Genomic DNA, 22,564 nt, shown 5'->3' on the forward strand with positions numbered 1-22,564 from the left:
TCATCCTCAGCTCCACTAGATCCTCAGGAATGATCCTTCAGAATTCCTACTAGAGGGCTGAGAGGCGGCTCAGTTGTTAAGAGTGCTTCCTTCTTTTTCAGAGGACCACAGATCAGTGCCCCTCACCCACATCAGGCAGCTCACAATCACCTGTAAACTCCAGTTCCGGGGCATCTGGAACCCTCTTCTGGACTCCTCTGGCACTCACCCATGCACATTCCCACACACAACACATACACATACTTAAAAACTAAATATAAATTTAAAAAAAAAATCCTACTGGCCTACACAGAGTAGGGCAGTATGCGTCAAAAGAGAGCTAGACTTTGCCCTAGCCACTGTCCCCTGGAAACCCAGGAAACCTGTGCCTTGCCATGCTTCCTTTTTCTTCCCTCTTTGACTGCAAGATGTCCCATGGACTGGTGACCTATGACCTGCTACCTGTGACCTGCTGGCCTCTGTGGATGGATCTCAGAATTGTTCTAATGCTGCCACAGAATCTGAGGAGGCCACTGTGCTTTTAACCATCGCCAGCACCACTCCTAGCAAAGGAGGAAGGGAGAGCACACGTGACTACTCTCACAGATGGAGAAATGAAGCTTTGGGGAATGGAAATGATGAACCCAAACACCAGCGGAAATACTGCAAAGCCAGAAATGACTCAGGATCTTCCGTGGCCACACCCTATTTACCCACCAATGGTAGCACACAAGTTGGGTCATAAGAGATAGAGATTTTAATGGATCAAGCACAAAGAAATAAAAGAATGTTGACTTTAAATTTTTTCCATGTATGTTGTGTGTGTGTGTGTGTGTGTGTGTGTGTGTGTGTGGTGTGTGTGTGTTCATGTTCTTGCACATTTGTAAATGCACATGGAAGGGTGCACATGCATTGGAGCCCTGATGCTATTGTCCAGACTCATCCTCCGTTGCTCTCCCATCTTCCTCCCTGAGGCAGGGCCTCTCAGTTGAACTCAGAGCTGCTGGATTTGGCTAGTTTTGCTGGTGACCTTGTTCTGGAGATCCTTTGTCTCTGCTGCTGCCTCTGATGGCTGGAACTACTGGTGAGCCATCGCACACACCCAGCATTTTAGGTGAGTTTCTGTTGGTCTGAACTCTGCTCCTCACACTTGCAAGGTCAATGCTTTACTAAGAGCCATCACCGCAGCCCCTTAATTTCCTTTATCCTACTAATTACTCTTGTGTTTCCAGGCCTCCTGGGGACTTCCCTATCCTATTCTTTGTCAAGGTATCAGAAAGGAATAATGTTAGAGCCCTTTCTCAGTGTCCACAGCAGATGGTTCCAGGATCCCTTTAGATACCCAAATCCACAGAGGCTCAAGTCCTGTTTATAAGATTATAGTGTTTGCAGACAGCTTATGCACATCCACCAACATACTTTAAATCATCTCTAGTTTATTTATAATAACTAACATAATGTAAGTGCTCTATTATACACAAGTAAGGAGGTAGCTGTTACACTGCACTGCGTAGGGAATACTGATGAGAGAAAAGGCCATTGTTTCTGACCCAACACAGTGTTTTTCATGTATTTTTTTTATATAAAATTGATTGAATCCATGGATACAGAACCCAGAGATAGATATGGAGGGCTGAACACACTTGTTGGATTCATTTGAAAGCTATGAATAATTGCAGTTTAAAAGTACTCCATAGGGGCTCTTGCATGTGGGTTCAGTTCCCAGCACCCACATGGTGGCTCCCAACCATCTGTAACTCCAGTTCCAGAGGACATGACACTTTCTTCTGGTCTCCATGAGCACCAAGCATGCACATGTGAATAGACATACATGCGGGCAAAACACCCACACACATAAAATGAAATAAAAATTTAAAAAGAAGCCCTCAAACACTTGGTGATAGTAGTGATTTTACATCTTATTTTAGTAGCTAAATACTTAAAGGAAAATCCAGGACGCCATCTACCACCAAGGTTTGAAGTCGCAATCTTGAAGCTGAGCTTTGCAGCATCTCTCCCTTTTGCTGTTGACACAGGCATTCCCTGAAGGGGCTGAAGCTGGACCGGGCAGGATGTCTGCACAGCCAAGTGGGCTCTGCTTTCAAGAGGAAGAACTGATAGCTCTCAGTAAACAGTCGAAGGAGTGAATAGCCCTCTGAGTCACTCCCTTCTCACATACACAGTGCACATTGATTTTATTCATTCCTGGGTTTCCTTCCAAACCTGCCTCTTCAAACTGCCTCTGGAGAACCTGGCTCTGAGCCTGGACTTGTTCCCGTCGAAAGAACAAGTCGGGAAGGGGCAGGTTGACATCTTCTAAGCATTTTTCCAACTAACTCATGAATCTCTCCCCTTCAATGATCTGTGTGTAAATAAAATGAAATCAGAATAATAAAAAAGGATGGCAAGGGCCTGGGGAGGTGGCTCACAGAGTGCTTGCTGTGAAAGCAAGGGAGCCCGAGTTCAAATCCCCCACTCACCTACAGAGCTGGCCATGGCCACCCACCTGCACTTGAAACCCCGGCTTTGGGGGATAAGACATGCAGACTGTGGGAGCTTGGGAGCTCGCTAGTCAGACAGCTTAGACAAAGCAGTGAACTTCATGAAGGTTCAGAGAAAGACCTGATCTTAAAAAAATAAGGTGGAGGGACTGCAGAGATGGCTCAGTGGTTAGGAGCCCTGACTGCTCTCCTAGGGGATCTGGGTTCTAGTCTCAGCACTCACACAGAGGCTCACAACTATCTGTAACTCCAGTTTCAGAGAATCTGCTCTCTTCTGACTTCCCCAGGCACCAGGCATGCAAGTGGGGCTCATGCAGACCGACAAAATACTCATACACATAAAAATACCCATAAAGTAAAAATAAAAGCTAAATTTTAAAAAGACATCGAGAAAGGAAGACACCCAGTATCCTTCCCTGGTCTCTGCATGCATGAACATAGGCATGTGTACTGGCGCGCGCGCGCGCACGCACACACACACACACACACACACACACACACACACACACACTATACTTCACTTGCAAGAGGAATTAAAGGTTGGGGCAGAGGTGAGATGGGTCAACTTATGTCTTAGTGTCACTTACTGTAGAGAAGAAACTCTCGGGAGAGGCTGAGGGCACATGAAACATTTCCTGCCTTGTTGAAAAAGAAAAGAAAGAAAATGTCAACCGAAATGAGGATATATTCTCTAGTCAAATCACTGAATAGTTTTAAAAACTATAAAATATTCTTACCACAGCAGATAATAATGAAAAAAGCAATGGGCTCTCAAGTCTCCTCATTAACAAATACATTATTGTTACCAGGTAGGAAGGTAGAAAGAAAATGCGGGATAAGTTTGATTGGGCTGGTGCATAGCCCAGTGATGAATTGCTTGCCTAGTGTGTGCCTGAGTTTAACCCACAGCACCACCAAAGGAAAAAGGAGGGGGAGAAGGGGAGGAAGAGGAGAAGGAAGAGGAGGAGGGAGGAAGAGGAGGAGGGAGGAAGAGGAGGAGAGATTGAGAGAGAAATTCTAGCAAAAGTACAGTGTAAGAATTAGCTGTCTGTAGTCATCCAGCCTTGGCCTCATCATGGCCAAAGTACGTAAGTCTGAGAAAGAGAATCCCACACAAGCAGACTGCAGGCTGCCTCTGGGTGCTGCAGAATGATGACTAGCTGACAGGGATGTACAGAAACAGAATTCCTTGAACTTTTAGCATGCTAAAATGTCATTCTAGTGATAAAAGCAATAATACTCACATTGTAAAATATGTAAGGAAGGAAATCTTAAAAAATCACTCCCCAAACCCAGCCACTTCTAGCACTTTTGACTGTATATAGTTTTTTATGTAGTCACAATCATATTTTTTCATATCATTAGTTTCCTTCTAATTTTGCATCAGCAATACTTTTTATTATTGCACAGTCTTCATAGAAATCACTTTAATGGCTGCATTTAATTCCACCCAGAAACAACATTCTAGAGTGCAGTAGAATAATATTTTAAGGTGTGTTACTTTTGTTTATGTTGCATTTGTTTAACTCTGTGAAGCTGTGTTACTATGCCTGTCTAAAACACCTAATGGTCTAATAAAGAACTGAACGGCCAATAACAAGGCAAGAGAAAGGATAGGCGGGGCTGGCAGGCAGAGTATATATAGAAGGAGAAAACTGGGGAGAGGAGATCAAGGAGAAGCAATCAGAGAAGGAGGAGGACTCCAGGGGCCAGCCACCCAGCAACACAGCAAGCCGTGGAGTAAGAGTAAGATTTATGGAAGTAAGAGAATGGGAAAAGCCCTGAGGCAAAAGGTGGATGGAATAATTTAAGTTAAGAAACTAAGCCAAGCTAAGGCCGGGCATTCATAATTAAGACTAAGCCTCCATGTGTGTGATTTATTTGGGAGCTGGGTGGCGGGCCCCTCAAAAAGAGTAAAAAATAAACAACAACACCAGATGACCAACGGTCCAGTGCTGTTGGAAATTGGGATTGTTCCTCCTTATTTATTACCGCAAATTGTTCTGCTCTATACTGACAGGAACAGTTGAATAACCTAGTAGCATTCTGTGCTGCCAGATGCCAACTTAAAGTCACAGCTTTTTAAACAAGCATCAATATCATCACTCTTCTTCTATCTTTACAGGTGGGGAAACTGAGGCCCAGGCAGCTCAAGTCCAGTTGCCACAGAATTTCAACTCTGTGTGACTCCAGGGTCTATGGCTTAATGACTGATTTAACTGTTACTAAATTTTTTAATTAAAACCACATTTTATATGGTAATCCAAGGTCCAGGGAGGGACAGCTACCAGATTTCCTGGGGAGAAGTAGGGGGCATAAGTCATTTAAGAGATGAAGTCGTCTGTGTTTTGGTACTTTTACGAATCTGAAGTGAGAGTCCACAGGGCAAGCTGGGGGGTAGGGGGGGGTGAGAAGAGGTAAGGATGATTTCATAGGGTAGGTGGCACTTGAGCTGAGCCTGCCAGATGGACAGAATTTCACCAGACAGGATAAAGGAAAGGAGAAGCCTGTCCCAACTCACAGGGAAATCAATCCAGCTAATCACTGGGCACTGTAGCTGTAATCCCTTCCTGGGGGTAAACTGCCCTGGTCTGTTTTCTCGGAGCCTCCACTGGTTCGGTTTTCTTGCTCTACTAAAACTCAAGCACTCCCTGCCCTTTGCTAGTCAATCATTTTAACACATAGCAACTGCCCAGGGGAGGTAGGAGGAGCACACGGATGTGTAGCTAAGACCCAGGAACCAAGACGGCCGTGAAGGCAGGAGTCTGTTTTCTCAGCAGCTTGCAGGTTTTGATCAGCCACCTGCTCCTTTTTTCTCAGGAGAGCAGAGAGAAAATGTACACATGGGGCTGGGGTGTAGCTCTGTGGCAGAGCACTTGCCTACCCTCACCCTAGGTTCAACTCCCCCTCCCCCAAAATAATAACAGGGAACAGCCTGGACTATTAACTTTGGAACCTCCAGGGAACCTTCTAGATGTTTTTTTTTTCCTCCCAGCTTATTCTTGAAGACTGTACAATTGGTGAGAATGAGGTTAGTCATACAGAAGGATGGAAGCCGCTATATTTAGGGCAAGGGATGTCATATGTGACGCAGCAGGCAGCAGATCACCAGTACCTAGGAAAGATGGGAGCCACTGGGGGTCCTCAGGTTGGTGCAGTGGAGATGTCAACTCTGCAGCCAATGGCCACGTGAGAGCCGGATTCAGGGTCAGGCGGGAGAGGGTAATCAAATTTCTCCCTTCATAGCAACACTATGGTATGTTATCAGTGATGAACCACGAGTTAGGGAGGGTACACAGAGTGTCCTCCATGGACTGTGGCCCCATCAAACACCGATGTGCTGCTGCTGCTGGAGCAGGTACGAGAGACGAGGATTGTCAAGTGGTCTGTGCATTGGGCGGCACTCTAGACTTACATTCAGATGTGGCTTCTCAGCCCACCTCTAGGAGCTTCCTGGCACTCTAAGAACTTTTTAGGAGTTTGATTTACTTACATTAAATCTATGGTGATAATAAAATAACAGCCTTGCATTGGTCCCCCGGGAAGATGAAACAAATCAGAAAGTGATGTAGAACACTGTACTGACTGCAATAAAAATGAGCTTCATTGCCCCCCCCCCCCCCACACACACACCTGGAAACAGGCAAAGGCCAAGTAATCCAGGGCGTCTTCCAGACTGGCCTCATCCTCTGTCTTCCACTGTCCATAAGACCTTCGGAAGAGACTGACGGCTTCCTCCAGCCATGGGATGGCATGGTAGTAATCCCCCATGTCGTAGGCCACCTGTTGGGAACACAGGCCACCACGGCTTTAGTCCACAGACAGAGAAAAGAAATCATCTGATTATTCAGAGTAGGAGGCCTCTGGGCCCCAGAAGGCTAGCTTTACTTTCAAGTCCACTTTGATTCAGTTTAATACCTATTATCTAATAATACTAGAAGGCATTGTGCTGATGGAGAGAAGACAGGCTTCTTGCATTGTGGAGTTTATGATCTAGGAGACAGAGAGATGAATTCAAGTATGTACATCATGGGGCAAAATGGTGCCAGGGCTTTAAGGACAATGCGTAATGCTCTGTGGAGGCGAGAGAAGGAGGAGACTTGGGGTCTCAGCAGGTTCACAGAGTGGCATCCGAGACAGACCTTTCTGGAAGAAGGAGAAGGAGTTCAAAGAGCAGAGGTGTGGGGAAGTGCCTTTGAAGATGACAGAGTGGCAAGATCAGCATTCTGTTCCCATAATTCCCTGGGGTCTATCCTGAAGAGGAACAGAAAGTGAGCACGGAGAGTGTGCACCTAGCCTGCTGCAGTCTTGAATGTGTTCTTAGAAGGATATTGCTGGAAGCTCTGTGAGGAACAAAGTCCATCGAATTTATTCGGTCCTTCCTGGGTGCTATGCTTGTGGTGCTTCTCATCCTTAAAGTACTGAATCAACAAAGGCTTGTGAACAGACCAATCACTACAGCACAACACGGCCAACCCTGTAATATGGCAGACGCTGGGAATGCTGTGGTGGCTGAGCAGGTCAGGTCTGATTAAATGTTGGAGGGAAGGGCAACATGGTAACCTGTACCAGACATAGCTCCCGTCTCCTACCAGCTTACAGTTAAGTAGAACACCAGACCTTTGGGGAGAATTTCCTGGAAGTCAGTATTGAAGCAACATGGAACTACAAAGTCACTGAGTTGGAACAACTCTTACAAAATGATCTCACTGAGGTGGAACTGCCAGTCAGGGCAGGACCTAGAGATGCTGCCAATCTGCAGCAAAATAATAGAGCAGTTCCCATCTCACGTCTGCCTTCAGCCTGGGTGTTGTCTTGCTGGTCCTTTACACATTCCTTATTTGTAAAAAAGGTTGATCTGAATAATAATAACAACCTAAACTTTTTTGTTAAATTTACTCTGTGTGTTGTGTGTATATGTACATGTGTGTGGTATGCATGGTGTGTGTATTTATATCTCTGTGTGTGACATATGTATGTGTGGTGTGTGTATTTGTATGTGTGGTTTGTATATATGGTATGTGTAGTATATACGTGTGTATATGTGGTGTGTGCATATATATATGTATATATGGGGTGTATATGTAGTATATGTGTTTGTGGTGTGTATGTATGTGGGGGCAGTGTATGTGTGGGGTGTGTAGTACATATATATGTATGTGTGGTATGTGTGTATATGTGGTATATGTGTGTAGTATGTATATGTGTATGTGTGATGTGTGTGGTATATATGTGTATATGTGTGACATGTGTGTGGTATGTGTGTAGTGTGTATGTATATATGTGTTGTATATGTATGTATGTGATGCTAGAGATTGAACCCAGAGTTTCATGCATGCTAAGGAGCTATATCCCAGTCCTAACCATTTAGCTGATATTTTCATGGGGAATTTCAAGTTCTAGCAATATGGTGGATAGACATAACTAGAATTCTTTCAAACATAAATATTTAGACATTTTAAATAAAATACAAAAAGCATGAGGTTACATGTTTTCAAAGAAAAAATTTTAAATGCCAGGTGGTAGAAGCAAAAATTTAGCTGAAAACTTCAGCAGTGAGCACATTAGCAGAGGCTTACACTGTGTAGGATGTGGAAGGCTGAGGCCAGCCTGGGCTACAGTGTGAGACAAAACGAAAAATGAGCAACAAGGACAAGCAGCCACAGGACCCAGCAAGATGCTAATATCCGCCTTCCTCACAGTAGCTCAAACAGAAAGTAGTGTGAGCATCTATCAGCAGGAGACTTAATAAACAGTTTGATATATTCACACAATAGATCAATAAACATGAACTACTGGGCTGGAAAGATAGCTCAGCAGTTAAGAACAATGGCTTCTCTTGCAGAGGACTTGAGCTGAATTACCATTACTCACATGGAGGCTCACAACTATTTATAACTCCAGTTCCAGGGGATCTGATGCCCTCTTCTGACCTCTGAAGGCACCAGGTATGCGCATGGTGCACAGACATACATGTGAGCAAGACACTCATACACATAAAATAAACAATCTTCTAAAATGAACTACATGCATTCTATAGTGCAGCTGCAGAGTCAGAAGCCAATCTCAGAAGATAACGTCCTGATTGTTGGAGGACACTGGTAACCTGGGTAGCGGTAAGGTGGTAGGAGTGAGCAGGAAAAACTTATAAATAAATATAGCCAAATTTGAAAATGTATTTCATCTCATTACAGCTATAACTGCTTTTGATGTTGTTCTATGCACCGCCCTTACATTTGAAATGCATTGTCTTTCAAATAAATACAGAAATGAAGATTTCCAGCAGGACTTTCAGGGCTTATGGTCTTCAATACATGGTCGAGAGGCTTCATTAGCAAGCCTTTACTGTACTGTGCACCCAGCTGCCTGAACTAGGCATGCTCACGACTGGACCCTGGTTCTGCTCAGGATCACAGAGAGAGAAACAGAAGCAGAGAGGCTCACTGTGTGTAGATCTGGGAGGCTGATTCCCCAAGCTTGAAACCAGGACCCATGAAGCCCACTAGTAGATTTGCTAATGAACGTGGGTGGGGGCAGGCGGGAAAAAACAACACTTTCCTACAGTAAGCATCCTCAAAAGGGGAAAAAAGAATTCACCCCATGCCTTTTGAAGGCAAAGACCGGCAAAGAGGATATTATAAAACAACTCAGCATGACCAAAAATTAGCTAAATCTCCATGGGAGATTCCTGAGGTCTATTTCCTCAAGTCACAACGTGCACAGCCTCGGTTGTTGTCTTATACTAACTTACCTCAGTATTTCTAAATACTGGGGGAACATTGCAAAGGACTCCAGAGCATCTCGGGAGGCCATTTCTGTGATCTTACTGTCACATCACCATCTGGAAAACCCTCTTCACCCGTCCCTCTGCTTTCCACCCACTGATTCATATACTGGCAGGGTCTATAGTTACTATGGATAAAAAGAAAAAGATGATTTTCGCCTAGTTTATGTCTATCATCCTGGCATGTTTAATTAAACCATGTCATGTGTGAAGGATGTAGCTCAGTTAGTCGAGTGCTTGGCTAGCATGCACGAGACCCTGGTTTGATCCCAGCACTGCAGAAACTGGGCATGGTGTGACCCCAGCGATGGAGAGGTAGAGGCAGGAAGACCCTGGCAAGCTTAACATTGGTCTAGGGATACACAGTACCCTGTTGGAAATAAAGAAGTGCTACTCAGGTTCAAGAACATCCTAATATCTGATGACTTCACTTTCCCATGGCAAGAGCATGGGGTTTAGAGCTAAAAGATGAGGCTCAAATTTGGTTCTACTACTTTACATTATGCAGTGCTAATGATCTGCCGTGTCTGAACCTTGGTTTCCTACTCTGAAAACAGAAACAATATCAAATGCCAAGGTTTACCACAAGCACAGGGAATATATAAAGACAGTAGGACACAGTTCATCCGTAAGAAACCAGAACTGAGCAGTTGGCCCTCTGCATGTCACCTTGCCTACTTGGAAGCAGTCATCCGCTGTGAGGGAGAAGAGCTGCCTGGGACTGTACAGGTCAGTGATGGAGGAGCCCGTGACCCTCTGGAAGACACCCTGGGCCAGGCCCTTCACGTTGAGCATGTACACATCCTGCAGCCGCATCAGGGCCCTCGCTGCTCCCTCGAGGTCCTCAAAGACGGGAAGGTCTTGTTCTACCTTCTCATAACCATCCTTCAGAGCTGTAAAAGTAGTAAAACTGTAACCCAGCCTCCAAACACAGGCAATGGACATTTATTCCATCTGATCACCTGCTCAGAGAGCCCCCAGCAGCAAGCTCAGTTCCCAACATGAAGTGGATTCTTTTTTGTTAAAGGTGTGTGTGTGTGTGTGTGTGTGTGTGTGCGCGCGCGCGCGCGCGCGCGCGCACACACACACAGGTGACCACAGAGGCCAGAAGAGCATATCAGATTCCCTGGAGCTGGTGTTACAGGTAGTTGTGAGCTGTTGGGATGTAGATACTGGTATCTGAATTGGGTCCTCTTGGAAGAGCAGCAAGTGCTCTTAACCACTGAGGCATCGCTCCAGCCCTCCAGAGTGGAATCTTAAAATGACTCTCTGGAGATACTCAGAATAAAGACATGGAGAGATTAAAATGAAATAAAGTACACAGCTTCATCCTACCCTATGTCTCTAGAAGTATTGCCCTTTAGCAAGAGGCAACTAACTCTTCTTAACTGCCCCAAGCTAACATACTTCTTATAGTGCAAGGTAGAATGAATTAGGAAAATGACTTGCTACAGATTGAGATACATGATTCTCATTTTCAAGTTTAAAAGCTTGAAATAGAAACTACTAGAAGACCACAACTTTCTACACATAAATAAATATATAAATACACATACCTAACTGGGTAGATACTTCTTCACTTGGCTGTAGTGGAGATCAAGTGAGGTAATAGATGGGAAGGCATTTTCTAATCTAAAATCATAAGCCTATCAGCAAGGGGACCAACTCTATACACTTTAAAGGGCTTGAGAGCCCCAGCAATTCCTACCCACTCTGTTACTCCTCATTGTCACCAAACAGAATCTCTCTCCTTGCACTGAGTCAGGAGCTAGAAGCGTCTCACATATTCCACCCTCCCCATTACCTCGGATGTTCTCAGTGGCCTCCAGACTATGCACCACGTTCCTCCAGCCAGACTGCAAACGTTTGATGAGAGTAAAGGCCAGTAGAGGGTTCACTACAGGGATTGTCGGGTCCTCATGCAAAGAGAGTACCTTGTCATAAAATCTGAAAGAAATGACAGAGACAGAGAGCTCACCTCTCGATACGACTGTCACACCCCAGGAAGGCTGGCATGAGAACAGCCAACATTGAGAGCTGGGTCCAGTAGTACCTGCGGTAGTCCTCACATATTCAAGCATGGGGAGGAGGTGGTGGTGTAGAAATAGAAATGCTGAACCACTTGCAACTCATGTTCAACTAAAAAAGTCAGGCAAGCATAAAAGACATGAAAACTGTAAGTACATCAAAGTGGGTCCATTCATCTGCTCACTGAATGAGTTGGTGTAGACTGTTTGGTGACAGAATGTCTGGCACTACACTGAATGTTTAAGAGACAAAGGTAAGGCATGGTCCAGCTCAAAGGGTTTACAGGCACCAAGTTCTTTTCTTCTGTTATCCACCCTACACCCGATAGTTAGTGCCTGGAAGGGACTCAAAAGCATGGAGCAAATAGCAGCGAATGTGATATATGCTAAGAGAGCCTTGAACACACAAAGCTGTGACAGTCAGAAAGGGTAAGGGGTAGGTTTCCAGAAGAGGTAGCTCCTCATCTGCTTCTTGAAGGATGTTTGAATATTTTGATGACTGCTACCTACTGGATCTTTACCATGTATTGGGCATTCTGAGTACTTTGAACATATCACCTCACCTAAGAGTTGTTGCCCACAATAACCCTTAGCGTAGATTTAAAAAATGTATTTTTATTGTACGTATATGGGTGTTTTGCCTGCTTGTGTGTCTATGCACCATATGTGTGCAGTGCTGGTAGAGGCCAGAAGAGGGCATTGGGTCCTCTGGAACTGGACTTACGGATAGCTGTGAGCCATGTAGGTGGGGGGAACCAAATCTGGGTCCTCTGGAAAGTAGCAAGTGCTACTAATTACAGAGCTATCTCTCCAGCCCATTTAATGAACATTTTATTTTGTCCTATTTGCAGTGGAAAAAAACAAAATGAGGCTGCACTGTTAGTAAATAGTAAAGTCAGCACCAAAACCAAAGCCATTCCATTCAGAAGACTGGGTTCTGGGTTGATTTTGCCATAGTTCCCATAGGAATGAACAAGAGGGAAGAAAGGTAGGTTTTGAGCTAAAAGGGACCAATGTGTACAAATATGCAAAAACCTGACATATAATTACTCATTCAATGGGTTAATATACACCCATCACTTTCTGGATGTCAGACTCCATGCTAGGTACTGGTATACAAAGGAAAGATGGGGCCCACTGCACATTAAGTTCATGGACCAAAAGGAGCTTGTTCTCATCACTTTGCACCTGTATTAATTACTTTTCCATTGTTGTGATAAAACACCATGACCAAAGTAACTTACTAAATAAAGTGTTTAATCGGGCTTATAGTTTCAGAGGGTTAGAGTCCATGGCGGCAGAGCAATGGCATGGCAGCAGGACAGCTGAGAGCTTATATCTTGATCCACAAACTTGAGGTGGAGAGAAAGCACACTGGGAACAGTGAGAGACTTTGGAAACCTCAAAGCCTGTCCCCAGTGACACACCTCCTCAAATAAGGCCACACCTCCTAATCCTTTCCAAACAGTTCCACCAACTGGGGACAAAGTACTCACATTTACAAACCTCTGAGGGCCATTCTCATTCAAATCACCATAGTTTTTCTAAGTTCAATACTTTTTTGTGTGTATATGTGTGGTCCTGGGGATTTAACCTAGAGCCCTGTGCATGAGGCAAGTACTTTACCCCTGCATTACATCTTTCTCATTAGTGAGAAAGGGTCTCACTAAGTTGCCTGGATGACCATGAACTCACTTGGTAGCCCATGGAGACCTTGAACTTGTGATCCTCCCAACTTAGCCTCCCAAGTCACAGGCCTGTGACATCAGACTCAGCTTCAATACACGTCTCCATGAAATAATGAATGAAATACATTCATCTAGAAGCCAGGAGCCAAACCTTGAATAAGACGGTGAGATGGGTCCCAGTGACTCAAAGTCCAGTGAGTGAGCTAGACACAATTATGTCATAGACACAGTACTAGACTCGATAAGAAGGCCAGAAGAGAGCATGGGGTGGTCAGTTTGGCCAAGGCAAGCGACAGTGGAATTGCTAGGACCTGTTTACATAAATGAGTTTGTGAGAGAGTGGGGAAGACTATTCAGAAACAGAATCAACTGAAGCAAAAAAGCTAAGGATGGAATCACAACAGACAAGAAGAATTTAAGCCACCATAGTGGCCATGGGGAAGAGAACGGGATGGACCCAAGGGAGCAAATTCAGGAATCAGTACAGAAACTGGTGGCAATCAGCAGGAACAGAGAGTTAGGCTGTTCCGTTCTTCAACTCGGCGACATTATCAGAAAAGGCTAGAAGTGTTGGGACCTGGAGTGATCATCTTTCCAATTAATTTCTTCCTGGGTGTTCTACAAGAGTGTTCATATAGGCAAAAGATGCTGATCCCTTTCCTGCTACACTGTGGTTGCTCCATGTCTAACACGCTGATGGGATTTTTATTATTGAAATTTATTGATCTTGTTGAATAGGGCAGGCTACAGGCACTTCTTATCTCTAAGAGCCTTTTCTCCTTACACCAAATTAATTTCAAAATCAATATAACAACCACAAACGGAAGTAGAATGTATGAATGTGTACAAGAGCTCACTAGACACTGGGTCTTTGGGGGAAAGTGGAGGACTTTGCCGATGGAATGGTGTGAGAAAGGAGAACGGAGGAAGCGACAGGGGAAGGTCATTGCTCTGATGCACTGTAACCTGAGGATTTGCACAGTGAGGCTCTCAGCTGAGAAAGGAAGCCTGAAACAGACACAACTCGCTCTGAAGCTTCTAAGAAGTCAAACATTCAATATAAACTAACGAACAAGACTCTAGGCCTGGGTGACCCAAGCAGGACACAGAAGCCTGTCAAGTCCCATGGTGTCTCCGGTTCCAAAGACGGGGCTGCTTGTGAGCTGCTCCTCGGGTTCTAAATCCAAACCAGCCTGCAGGGTGTCGGGATTGTTTTACTGCCCATTCCTTCCTGCCAGGGCTCCATATGGAACTACTTAGTGAACTGCTAGACAGAAAAAAACACACAAGTGTGGGCCCGAGCCAAGTCCAGCCTGAAAAGTAAAGTGTCCAGGAACAATTGAGGCTGAGCACAGAGTGATTTTTACAAGACAGTTGGACAGGGAGGAACTAGGAGGAGGTTTAAGACTCATTCTGCCCCAGCCACCGACCAACTCTCTGCCCTGGGAGGCAGAAAAGCTGCTGTACTCTAGAAGATCTCTTTGGGTCCTTTACTTTACATTCCGATATTTCTTCCCATCACCTTTCCCACAGTGGAATAAACAGACTCCCTGTTAGGGTAAGGGCAGATGTTTAATAGGCATCCAAACTAACAGAGGCACAAAGGGGTGGCGATTATTCCAAGTTAGTCATCATATCAAAGCGCTGTCTACACCTTGTCTTCCTTGCACCCCACGTCACATTCTGATTTGTTTTAGATCAGGGGTTTGCCTTTTACTGCAGCACATCAAGTAATTCAGTGGTCAAAAATGACGTTTTTTTCCCTTCCACACAGGAAAGAAAGGGAGGAAAATCTATAGACTGATATCCGAGGCTGGCTAGGAATGCAAAACTTGGCTGTACGCCCAGCCTCTGAGCAAATAGCTCCCTTCCAGAGGCTGAGTTACAGGCTGCTGAAGGCAAACCTCAGGCTTTCCTAAATGGCCTTTTGCTTCAACAAACGCTGCTGAGAGTGGAAAATCAGATCCCTTCCTTCAAGAATCTGCACATAAAATTTGCAACCCAATCCCTGCAATAAGCTTCCTGAGTAAGTTATTCAACCGCAATACATGGGCTATGTCAATTCAATATGTTTCTCCTTTGAAATTGAGAAGTGACTTTGTCCTCTTTCTCCTGAGACACTCTGAATGCTTCATTCCGGGTCCAGAAGTAATCCCACTCTTCACTCTTTGTAGTTTTTAAATGATAGCAACACAAATATGCCAGAGATAGGCTACACACACACACACACACACACACACACACACACACACACACACACACACGGCGACTAGTGCAGGACAGGGACTCTCCCCAGCACACTTTCTATGCCTTAGTGGGTCGGGGTAACTTCAGCAGCCAAAGCCACCTCATTTCCTGACTTGGAAATTCAACGAATATAAGCTCAGGGCCTTAGAAATAACATTTCAACTTACACAAAATCATTAGCATAAGACTATAGAAAAATGAGCTGAAACAGCTCAAATCCTCATTTTTAACAGCAAACATTTTGCTGGGGCTTTAGAGTATGAATTGGACAGAATCATAGCTGCTGCTTCTCCTCCTCCTCCTCCTCCTCCTCCTCCTCCTCCTCCTCCTCCTCCTCTTTATTCTTCTTTTTGAGACAGGGTTTCTCTGCGTAGCTTTGGTGCCTGTCCTGGAACTCACTCTGTGGACCAGGCTGGCCTCGAACTCACAGAGATCCTCTTGCCTCTGCCTCCCAAGCGCTGGGATTAAAGGCATTCGCCACCACCACCTGTTGCTCAGCCAGTCGTAAATAGCCGTAAGAAGTTAACATTTGTCCAGCAATTTACTACACGCTAAGCACAATGATAAACAACTTTACCTGGGACTCAACTGTTCCAAGAACCATGTAGGAATAAGCGCTACTTAAAAAAAAAAAAAATCATTGTCTAGATTAGGAAACCAAAGCTGAAAGATGTAACAAAGACAGAGTTGAGAATTCACACAGAGGTCTGTTGAGCTCCTGATCTAGACTCTGAGCTGCTCTGCACTCCAGCCACTGACAAAACCCAGCGTAGTTGTGGGGCTCTGTTTGGGTCCTGACATATCAGTCAATGCAAGTGGGGGTGGGCATCGGAAAGTAAAGGCGTGGACACTGGGGATTAGTCAAAATAACCCCTCTCTTTAGTGCAGACAGGTCGCTTTTATTAGCTTTTCCTAAACGTGTGTCCTGTTTATAGAATGTTCTTTCCTAGTGTGAGAATGTGACCTGGAGTTTTTGACAAAGCAATTTGGTTAACGCAACCGGGACAAATGCTTGTTCACACACAAGTCATCAGTTCCCACCAATGGCTGTTTGAAGGGCAGGCTGCAGGATTAAGCCAACTCTTACGACACTGACTGTCCTTAATGATCGTTTCTTATAAACATTTGTGTGAGTGGATGGAGCAAGGAGGGTTCGGGTGTTGGCATGGGGATGAATTTGAAGTTTAAAGCTAAAGCTAGAAATCAAATGATTTGCTTGTGCTGTCTGGACAGGCTGTAAGACCTATTGGATTAGGTGGAAACAACTGCTTCTTACAGTCTGGAGGCAAAGAAGGCACAAAGCATGGGACAAACATTCCTCTTTGTTTTTGACACTCAGTGTCCTATGTCCCACATCATTTTTGGGAGGTGGGGTGGGTGGGTTTCGAGATGGGGATTCTCTGTGTAGTCCTGGCTGTCCTGTCACTCACTCTGTAGACCAGGCTGGGCTCGAACTCAGAGATCTGCCTGCCTCTGCCTCCTGACTGTTGGGATTGAAGGTGTGCACCACCACCACCGAGCATGTCCCACACCTTACCACAGTTTACCTCCCAGCGTTTAGCCCTACTTTACTGACTGAATAGAAAACAATGTTGGCTGTGCATTTGTGCAGCCTACCCTCAGTACTGCCTGGCATGAAATGGCTTTCCACCTTGTTGGAGTCAGATATTTTCACACACACATGACCTCTCAGCTACTACTTACATTCAGAGAGCTTTTACCTGTGGGAAGAGAAAGAAGAGCCTAACAGGTCACCTCACCATCCTATTGTGTCTGCCATAAGGTGACAAGAAGCCTGGGTCACTCACAGATTGTCTCAGCATTTGTGAGATTCAACTGGATTCCATAATCACCATGCTACATACACTTTTTCTCAGTGTACCAACTTGGACATGTTAGAGTTGGGGGACACAGCCCGGCGTGTGCGTGTGTTGGTGGGGGGGAGAGGGGAGGAGAGAGAGAGAGAGAGAGAGAGAGAGAGAGAGAGAGAGAGAGAGAGAGAGAGAGAGAGAGAGAGAGAGAGAGAGAGAGAGAGAGCTCCTTCCACAAGGTATGACACAGACCTCCCCATTCCCCCACCAACTGTCTCAGGCTCCCCAACACCGCGACAGTGGGTCTGGAGGTCACACGGGGCCTCCGCCACCCCTTGCCTGACCCCGCGGAGCCCGCCGGGGCTCCCTCGCCGTCCTCACCTGGTCAGGTCGCGCAGCCGCGCCTCCTCCCCGCGCAGGTAGCGCCTCAGTGTCCCCAGCAGCCGGCGCTCGGGCGCCAGGGCGCGCGCCACGCTGGTCAGCGCCGAGAAGGTGTCCCCCCGTGCCGTGCCCACCGCGGGCTCCCCGGCCCCGAGCGCCAGCAGCGCCAGCAGCGCCGCCAGCCGCGGCCCTCGGCCCATCACGGGGTCGCGCGTCCCTCCGCGCTCCCGCCCGCCCGCCTGCACGCCCCGGCCAGCCCGCCCGCCCGTCGGTCCGCCCGCCCGCCCGTCGGTCCGCCCGCCCGCCCGCCGCCCTCCCGCCCTCCCGCTCGCCCGTCGGTCCGCCCTCCCGCCCGTCGGTCCGCCCTCCCACCCGCCCGCCCGCCCTCTGGCCGCCTCCCGCCCCTCCACTGCCAACAGCACACTGATGCCACCACGCCTGTCACGCCTGGGGAAACCGAGGCAGAGAGGGTGTGCAGTGAATCCTCCAGTTACGGCCGTGCTGCGCCATCGGTGAAATACCTCGTGGGACGAGGGCGAACACCACAAAACCCACTGGATCCTGAGGGGAACTCCACAGGGCGACAGAGAGAGCATGGTGACAGAAGCTCGGTGGCAGGAGGGGAGGAGAACGCTTCACAGAGGACAGGGTCTTGGAGTCACAGAAGCTGAAACCCCGGAACGAGTCACTACACAGTCACACACAAGTGTAGTCCTTAAGTCCTACCAGGCTGCTTGTGTCTTTGACCCCGGCACTCACTTGCCAGGCAATGTTCACTCACTCATTCTTGGAAGTGTTCAGTAACGTCTGTGCTACAGTAAGTGCAGCCCCCCACTCACAAGGGGAGATGGAAATGTAAACCACCACAAAAACATGTTATGGGTAAACACCACCGTGCAATGGGTGGGTGAGGACACTGAGGAGGGGAGCCACCTGGCACTTGACAAGGAGAGAGCTTCACGAAGCTAATGTGTATAGTTCTAACAGGATCTTGACTTTAGGTCATCCTGGATTATCCTGGTGGTCTCTATACGATTACCAAGATCCTTAAAAACAAAAGAGGCAAAGAAAGATACAGGCCAATAAAAGCAAAGTTAGACATATTTGAAGATGCTATGTTGCTAATTTTGAAAATGGATAAATGGTCTGTGAGTAAAGGATTGTAGGAAGCTTCTAGAAGGTTACAAGGTTAGAAGACAGATGTTTCCCAGTCTGCAGAAGGAACAGGTACCTGCTGACACCTTACTTTTAGTTCAGTGACACCTTCATTTTATTTGTTATGGTTGGAATCTGAAATGTACCCACCGCGGGTTCATTCTCTTGACTACTTGGTTGAAAGCGAGCTGTGGAGCTTTGGCATTGACATAGCCCACTAGGGTAGGCCTTCAGGGTTATAGCCAGGCTTCACTTCTGGCCTGAGCCATCAGATCTTTGTCTGCCGGGTGATGTGCGCACCTGCCACATGTTCTAGCCACCACCATGGAGCAGGTCCCGGCACCATACCTTCCTTTTCCTGATGGGCCTCGTGTCTCCCTCACATTGATTCTGTCAGATGTTTGATCACAATGATGAAAAATCACCTAACACATCACTTCGGACTCCTGCATTCTGAGACAGTGGGATAACGAATTTGAGTTGTTATAAACCAAGAGTTTGTTTATTAGAGTTTGTGATCATTTGTTCAAGCAATGGGAACCTGTGGCTGGTGAGCTGGCTCAGCTGTTAAGAGTGCGTAGCGCTCTTGTGGAAGACCTGAGTTTGGTTTCCAGGACCCACGTCAATGTCAGGCGGCTCACAACCACCTGTAACTTCAGCTCCAGGGGATCCGACTAAGATGACTGTCTAGCTTTGTTTTTTTTCTTAATATGGTGTGTTATATAAATTCATTATTGTAGGTTAGACCAACCTTGCATGCTAAGATAAATCCTCTTTGGTCATGACGCACATTCTTGTTGACTTGTTGCTGGATTTTGTTTGGTAATATTTCGTTGTGGATTTTTTTTAAATACCTGTATTATAGTTTTCTCATATTATTGTCTGGTCTTCATACTAGTGTAATACTAGTTTCAGAGAAAACACTGCAAAGTGTTCCCTCCTTTCCTACATTTTTAGAGGAGTTTGTAAAGGATTGAAATTTGTTCTTGGAGTATTTGGAAGAATTCTCTATTAAAATCAGTTAATTCTAAGCTTTGAGAAATTTTTTGATTTTTGATTCAATCCCCATAGCAATTGTTTCAGAGCAAGTTGGACGGCAATTCTCTTAATTTTATTTCACCTGAGAATGTTTTATTTCCAAGGTTTATCTCCATTGCCTATAAAATTTCATGTTAACATTTCTTTTCTTTCAGCACTAAAATTTTCTGTCCTCTGTGAAAACCTACAGCTATTTTAATTGTTATAAGTAACACATCGTTTTCTCTAGTTAGTTCCAAAGTGTTTTCTCTGTCGTATTTTCTTTGCTTTTATTTTCCAGCGGTTTAATGAATGGGCATAGGTTTGAGGTTAGCCTGTTTAGAGGTCACTCAATTTCTTACTTCTGCAAGTTGTTCCTTTTGTCAAATTTGGGAACGAGTCCTACATTATTTCTTGGTTTCTGAATTTTCTTGACATGAATTTGATGTTTTTTACCAGGTTTTTGAGGCTCAAATCATTTTTTTTAAAAAAGCTATTTTTTCTCTCCTTCATCTTACATAATTTCTATAAATCAATGTCTAAGTCCACTGTCTCCTCCTTCCAATTGTCTACTGTTTAATCCAGGACGACCTAGCATACAAAGAGTAAAGAAAATCTCAATTAGCATGAATAGGCAGTAAAAATAAAATCAAAACAAAAAAAGGCAACTGATAAATGTTGACGACAAACCCCAAATGTTGAAGGTATTGGAAACAGAATGTCAGACAATGCTCTAGCCTGCTCTCGGTTCCAGCATGTCCACTTGGTTCCTCCTCAGGTCATGTCATTATCTTCCTCACCTTTTCACTCACTTCAAGAATACTCACTCTTTTATGCTTTGTGGAGCATTTTCTAACATTCTATTTTCAATACCTTCAACACTTGGGTTTTGTCTTCAACATTTATCAGTTGCCTTTTTTGTTTTGATTTTATTTTTATTGCCTGTTCATGCTAATTGAGATTTTCTTTACTCTTTGTATGCTAGGTCATCCTGGATTAAACACTAGACAATTGGAATTTTATGTCCTAAATGTCTTGCTCTTCTTTCTATTTGGCATGCTATTGGTTTAATTGGATTCAGGTCGATGTGCTGACTTGTCTTTGTGGCTGTGGCAGCAATGTTAGTTCAGCTGCAGTGACATTCAGATGCATCCAAGCTGTGTACACAACAACTGGCCAGCTTGGGATGTGGACAGTAGTCTACCCTATGTCTCAGTACTCAAGTCTATGCTGTGCTCTTAAGCATCACATCTGTAACCCTACAGCTTAACAGTGGGCCCAAAATACAGAACGTCACTCTTGAGGCCTTCCCCACTGTGACCTGATAGTTGCCTTTGAGCCCACCACCACCACCACCACCTCCACCACCACCACCACCACCACCACCACCACCACCACCACCACCACCTCCACCACCACCACCACCACCACCACCACCACCACCACCACCACCACCACCACCACCACCACCACCTTTTGCTTCTCTGGCCAGAAACCTGGGTCTTCAGTTAATCCACCATGCCATTTATTTCTCAGAACTGGATACATCCTGGGCCAAATATTAGGAGTCCAAAATCCTCAAATAGCCCTGCTTCATGCCTTTTGTCCAGGTTTTTAATAACTGCACACAGTGGACAAGACAGAGTAAATACATGCCTCATGTTCCCCACAAGAACTCCCTACAGCAAAGGAATTCATTTTAATTCCTTTATTAGGAAAGATTATTTTGGAGTCATTCTAAGTCACATCCGAAGGCCCAGATCGACTATAGCCAAAGCAAACTAAACTTAACTAAAGTATGCTACAAGTACAAGCTTTATGTGGTGTTGGAATAGGTATTTTTTGCTGGGCCTCATGGTACACACCTCATATTACAGCAATTGGGAGGTAGGAGCTGAGGATCAGTTTAAAGCAGTCTTGGCTACACAAGCCAGTCTGATCCACATGAAATCCCATCTTAAAAAAGTAAAAAAGGTATTTTCCAAGCACAGATAAGTTCCCAAGCTGGTAGGGTTTCTTGTTTGGACTTTACTTTGTGGAGTTGTATTATTAGGCCATCCCTATTTCTGAAGGTCATAAAGTGAAAAGTGTTTTTAGCTTTGAGGAAATGTTGCTACAGTTAGGCTTTTTAGAGAAAAAAAAAAGGAAAAATTGAGATAGAAACAAAAGGATCAAGGAAAGACCAAGATTTTCAAGAGTCTGAAGGCAGGCAAAGGGAGCTGCATCTTCAAAAGCAGCCATCCCCTGAGCTCATCTTGTCCCCCACCGCCACCCCCCACCCCACACCCGCCCAGTGTGTTGCCTTTTGGTCTTGTCATTTCTGGCTCCCGCCAAGCTCTTTCCTGACTCATGGGTAATTTCCGACTACCTCCTTTCCATCCTTTGAGTCATCTCCTCGGGGACATTTTGTCTGCAGGCTAAGTTAAAGTCCCTATATTACTCAAAACACATCCTATATTTTCCATTAGAAGAATTTATCGCAATCATAAATTTCCTATTTGTGTGAGAAACAGCTGTCTACTGCTACCAGGTCACAAGCTTCGGAGAGGCAGGACTGTGACTAAGGGAGTGCCTAACAGGAATCAGCATGCCCTCAAAAGGAAAGAACAGAGAAGGAAAGCCATTGAGGATGGTCCCGTCCGTCTCTCTTCATGGAAGGTTCGCTATCCCAGTCTTCTGCCACACCTTTTATGATTCTTACCTCCATTCCTGACAACAAATCCACGAAGCATGTATTAGTCAACTGTCTCAATGCTGCAACAACATTCCTGACAAAAGCAACTAAGAAGGGAGGGCTTGGCTTACAGTTTCAGGGGAAACATACAGTCCGTCATGGCCAGTCTATCACACCTTCTCTGAGGCCACCCTCATGGGCTCAGCTCATTGTCTTCTTTTTACTTAGCTCTGGTACCACCCAGAGTTAAGATGGATCTTCCTAACTCATTTAACCTAATCTAGATAATCCCTTACAGAT

At 45.4% G+C, this 22,564-nt stretch overlaps 1 protein-coding gene across 1 annotated transcript in view; it reads right to left on the reverse strand.

Moving 5' to 3' along the window:
• P4ha3 (prolyl 4-hydroxylase subunit alpha 3) overlaps positions 1–17,618 on the reverse strand; it is a 32,402-nt gene extending 14,784 nt beyond the window's left edge. The window contains exons 1-5 of the mRNA XM_059252997.1: positions 17,419–17,618; positions 11,069–11,211; positions 9,934–10,157; positions 6,114–6,263; positions 3,068–3,119 (exon numbers count right to left, since the gene is read on the reverse strand). Of these exons, the coding sequence (XP_059108980.1) occupies positions 3,068–3,119; positions 6,114–6,263; positions 9,934–10,157; positions 11,069–11,211; positions 17,419–17,618 (769 nt within the window). The remainder of the gene's footprint in view (positions 1–3,067; positions 3,120–6,113; positions 6,264–9,933; positions 10,158–11,068; positions 11,212–17,418) is intronic.
• Positions 17,619–22,564: the final 4,946 nt, after the last annotated feature.

Source organism: Peromyscus eremicus, chromosome 1 (assembly GCF_949786415.1).
Source record: "Peromyscus eremicus chromosome 1, PerEre_H2_v1, whole genome shotgun sequence".
Lineage (NCBI taxonomy): Eukaryota > Metazoa > Chordata > Mammalia > Rodentia > Cricetidae > Peromyscus > Peromyscus eremicus.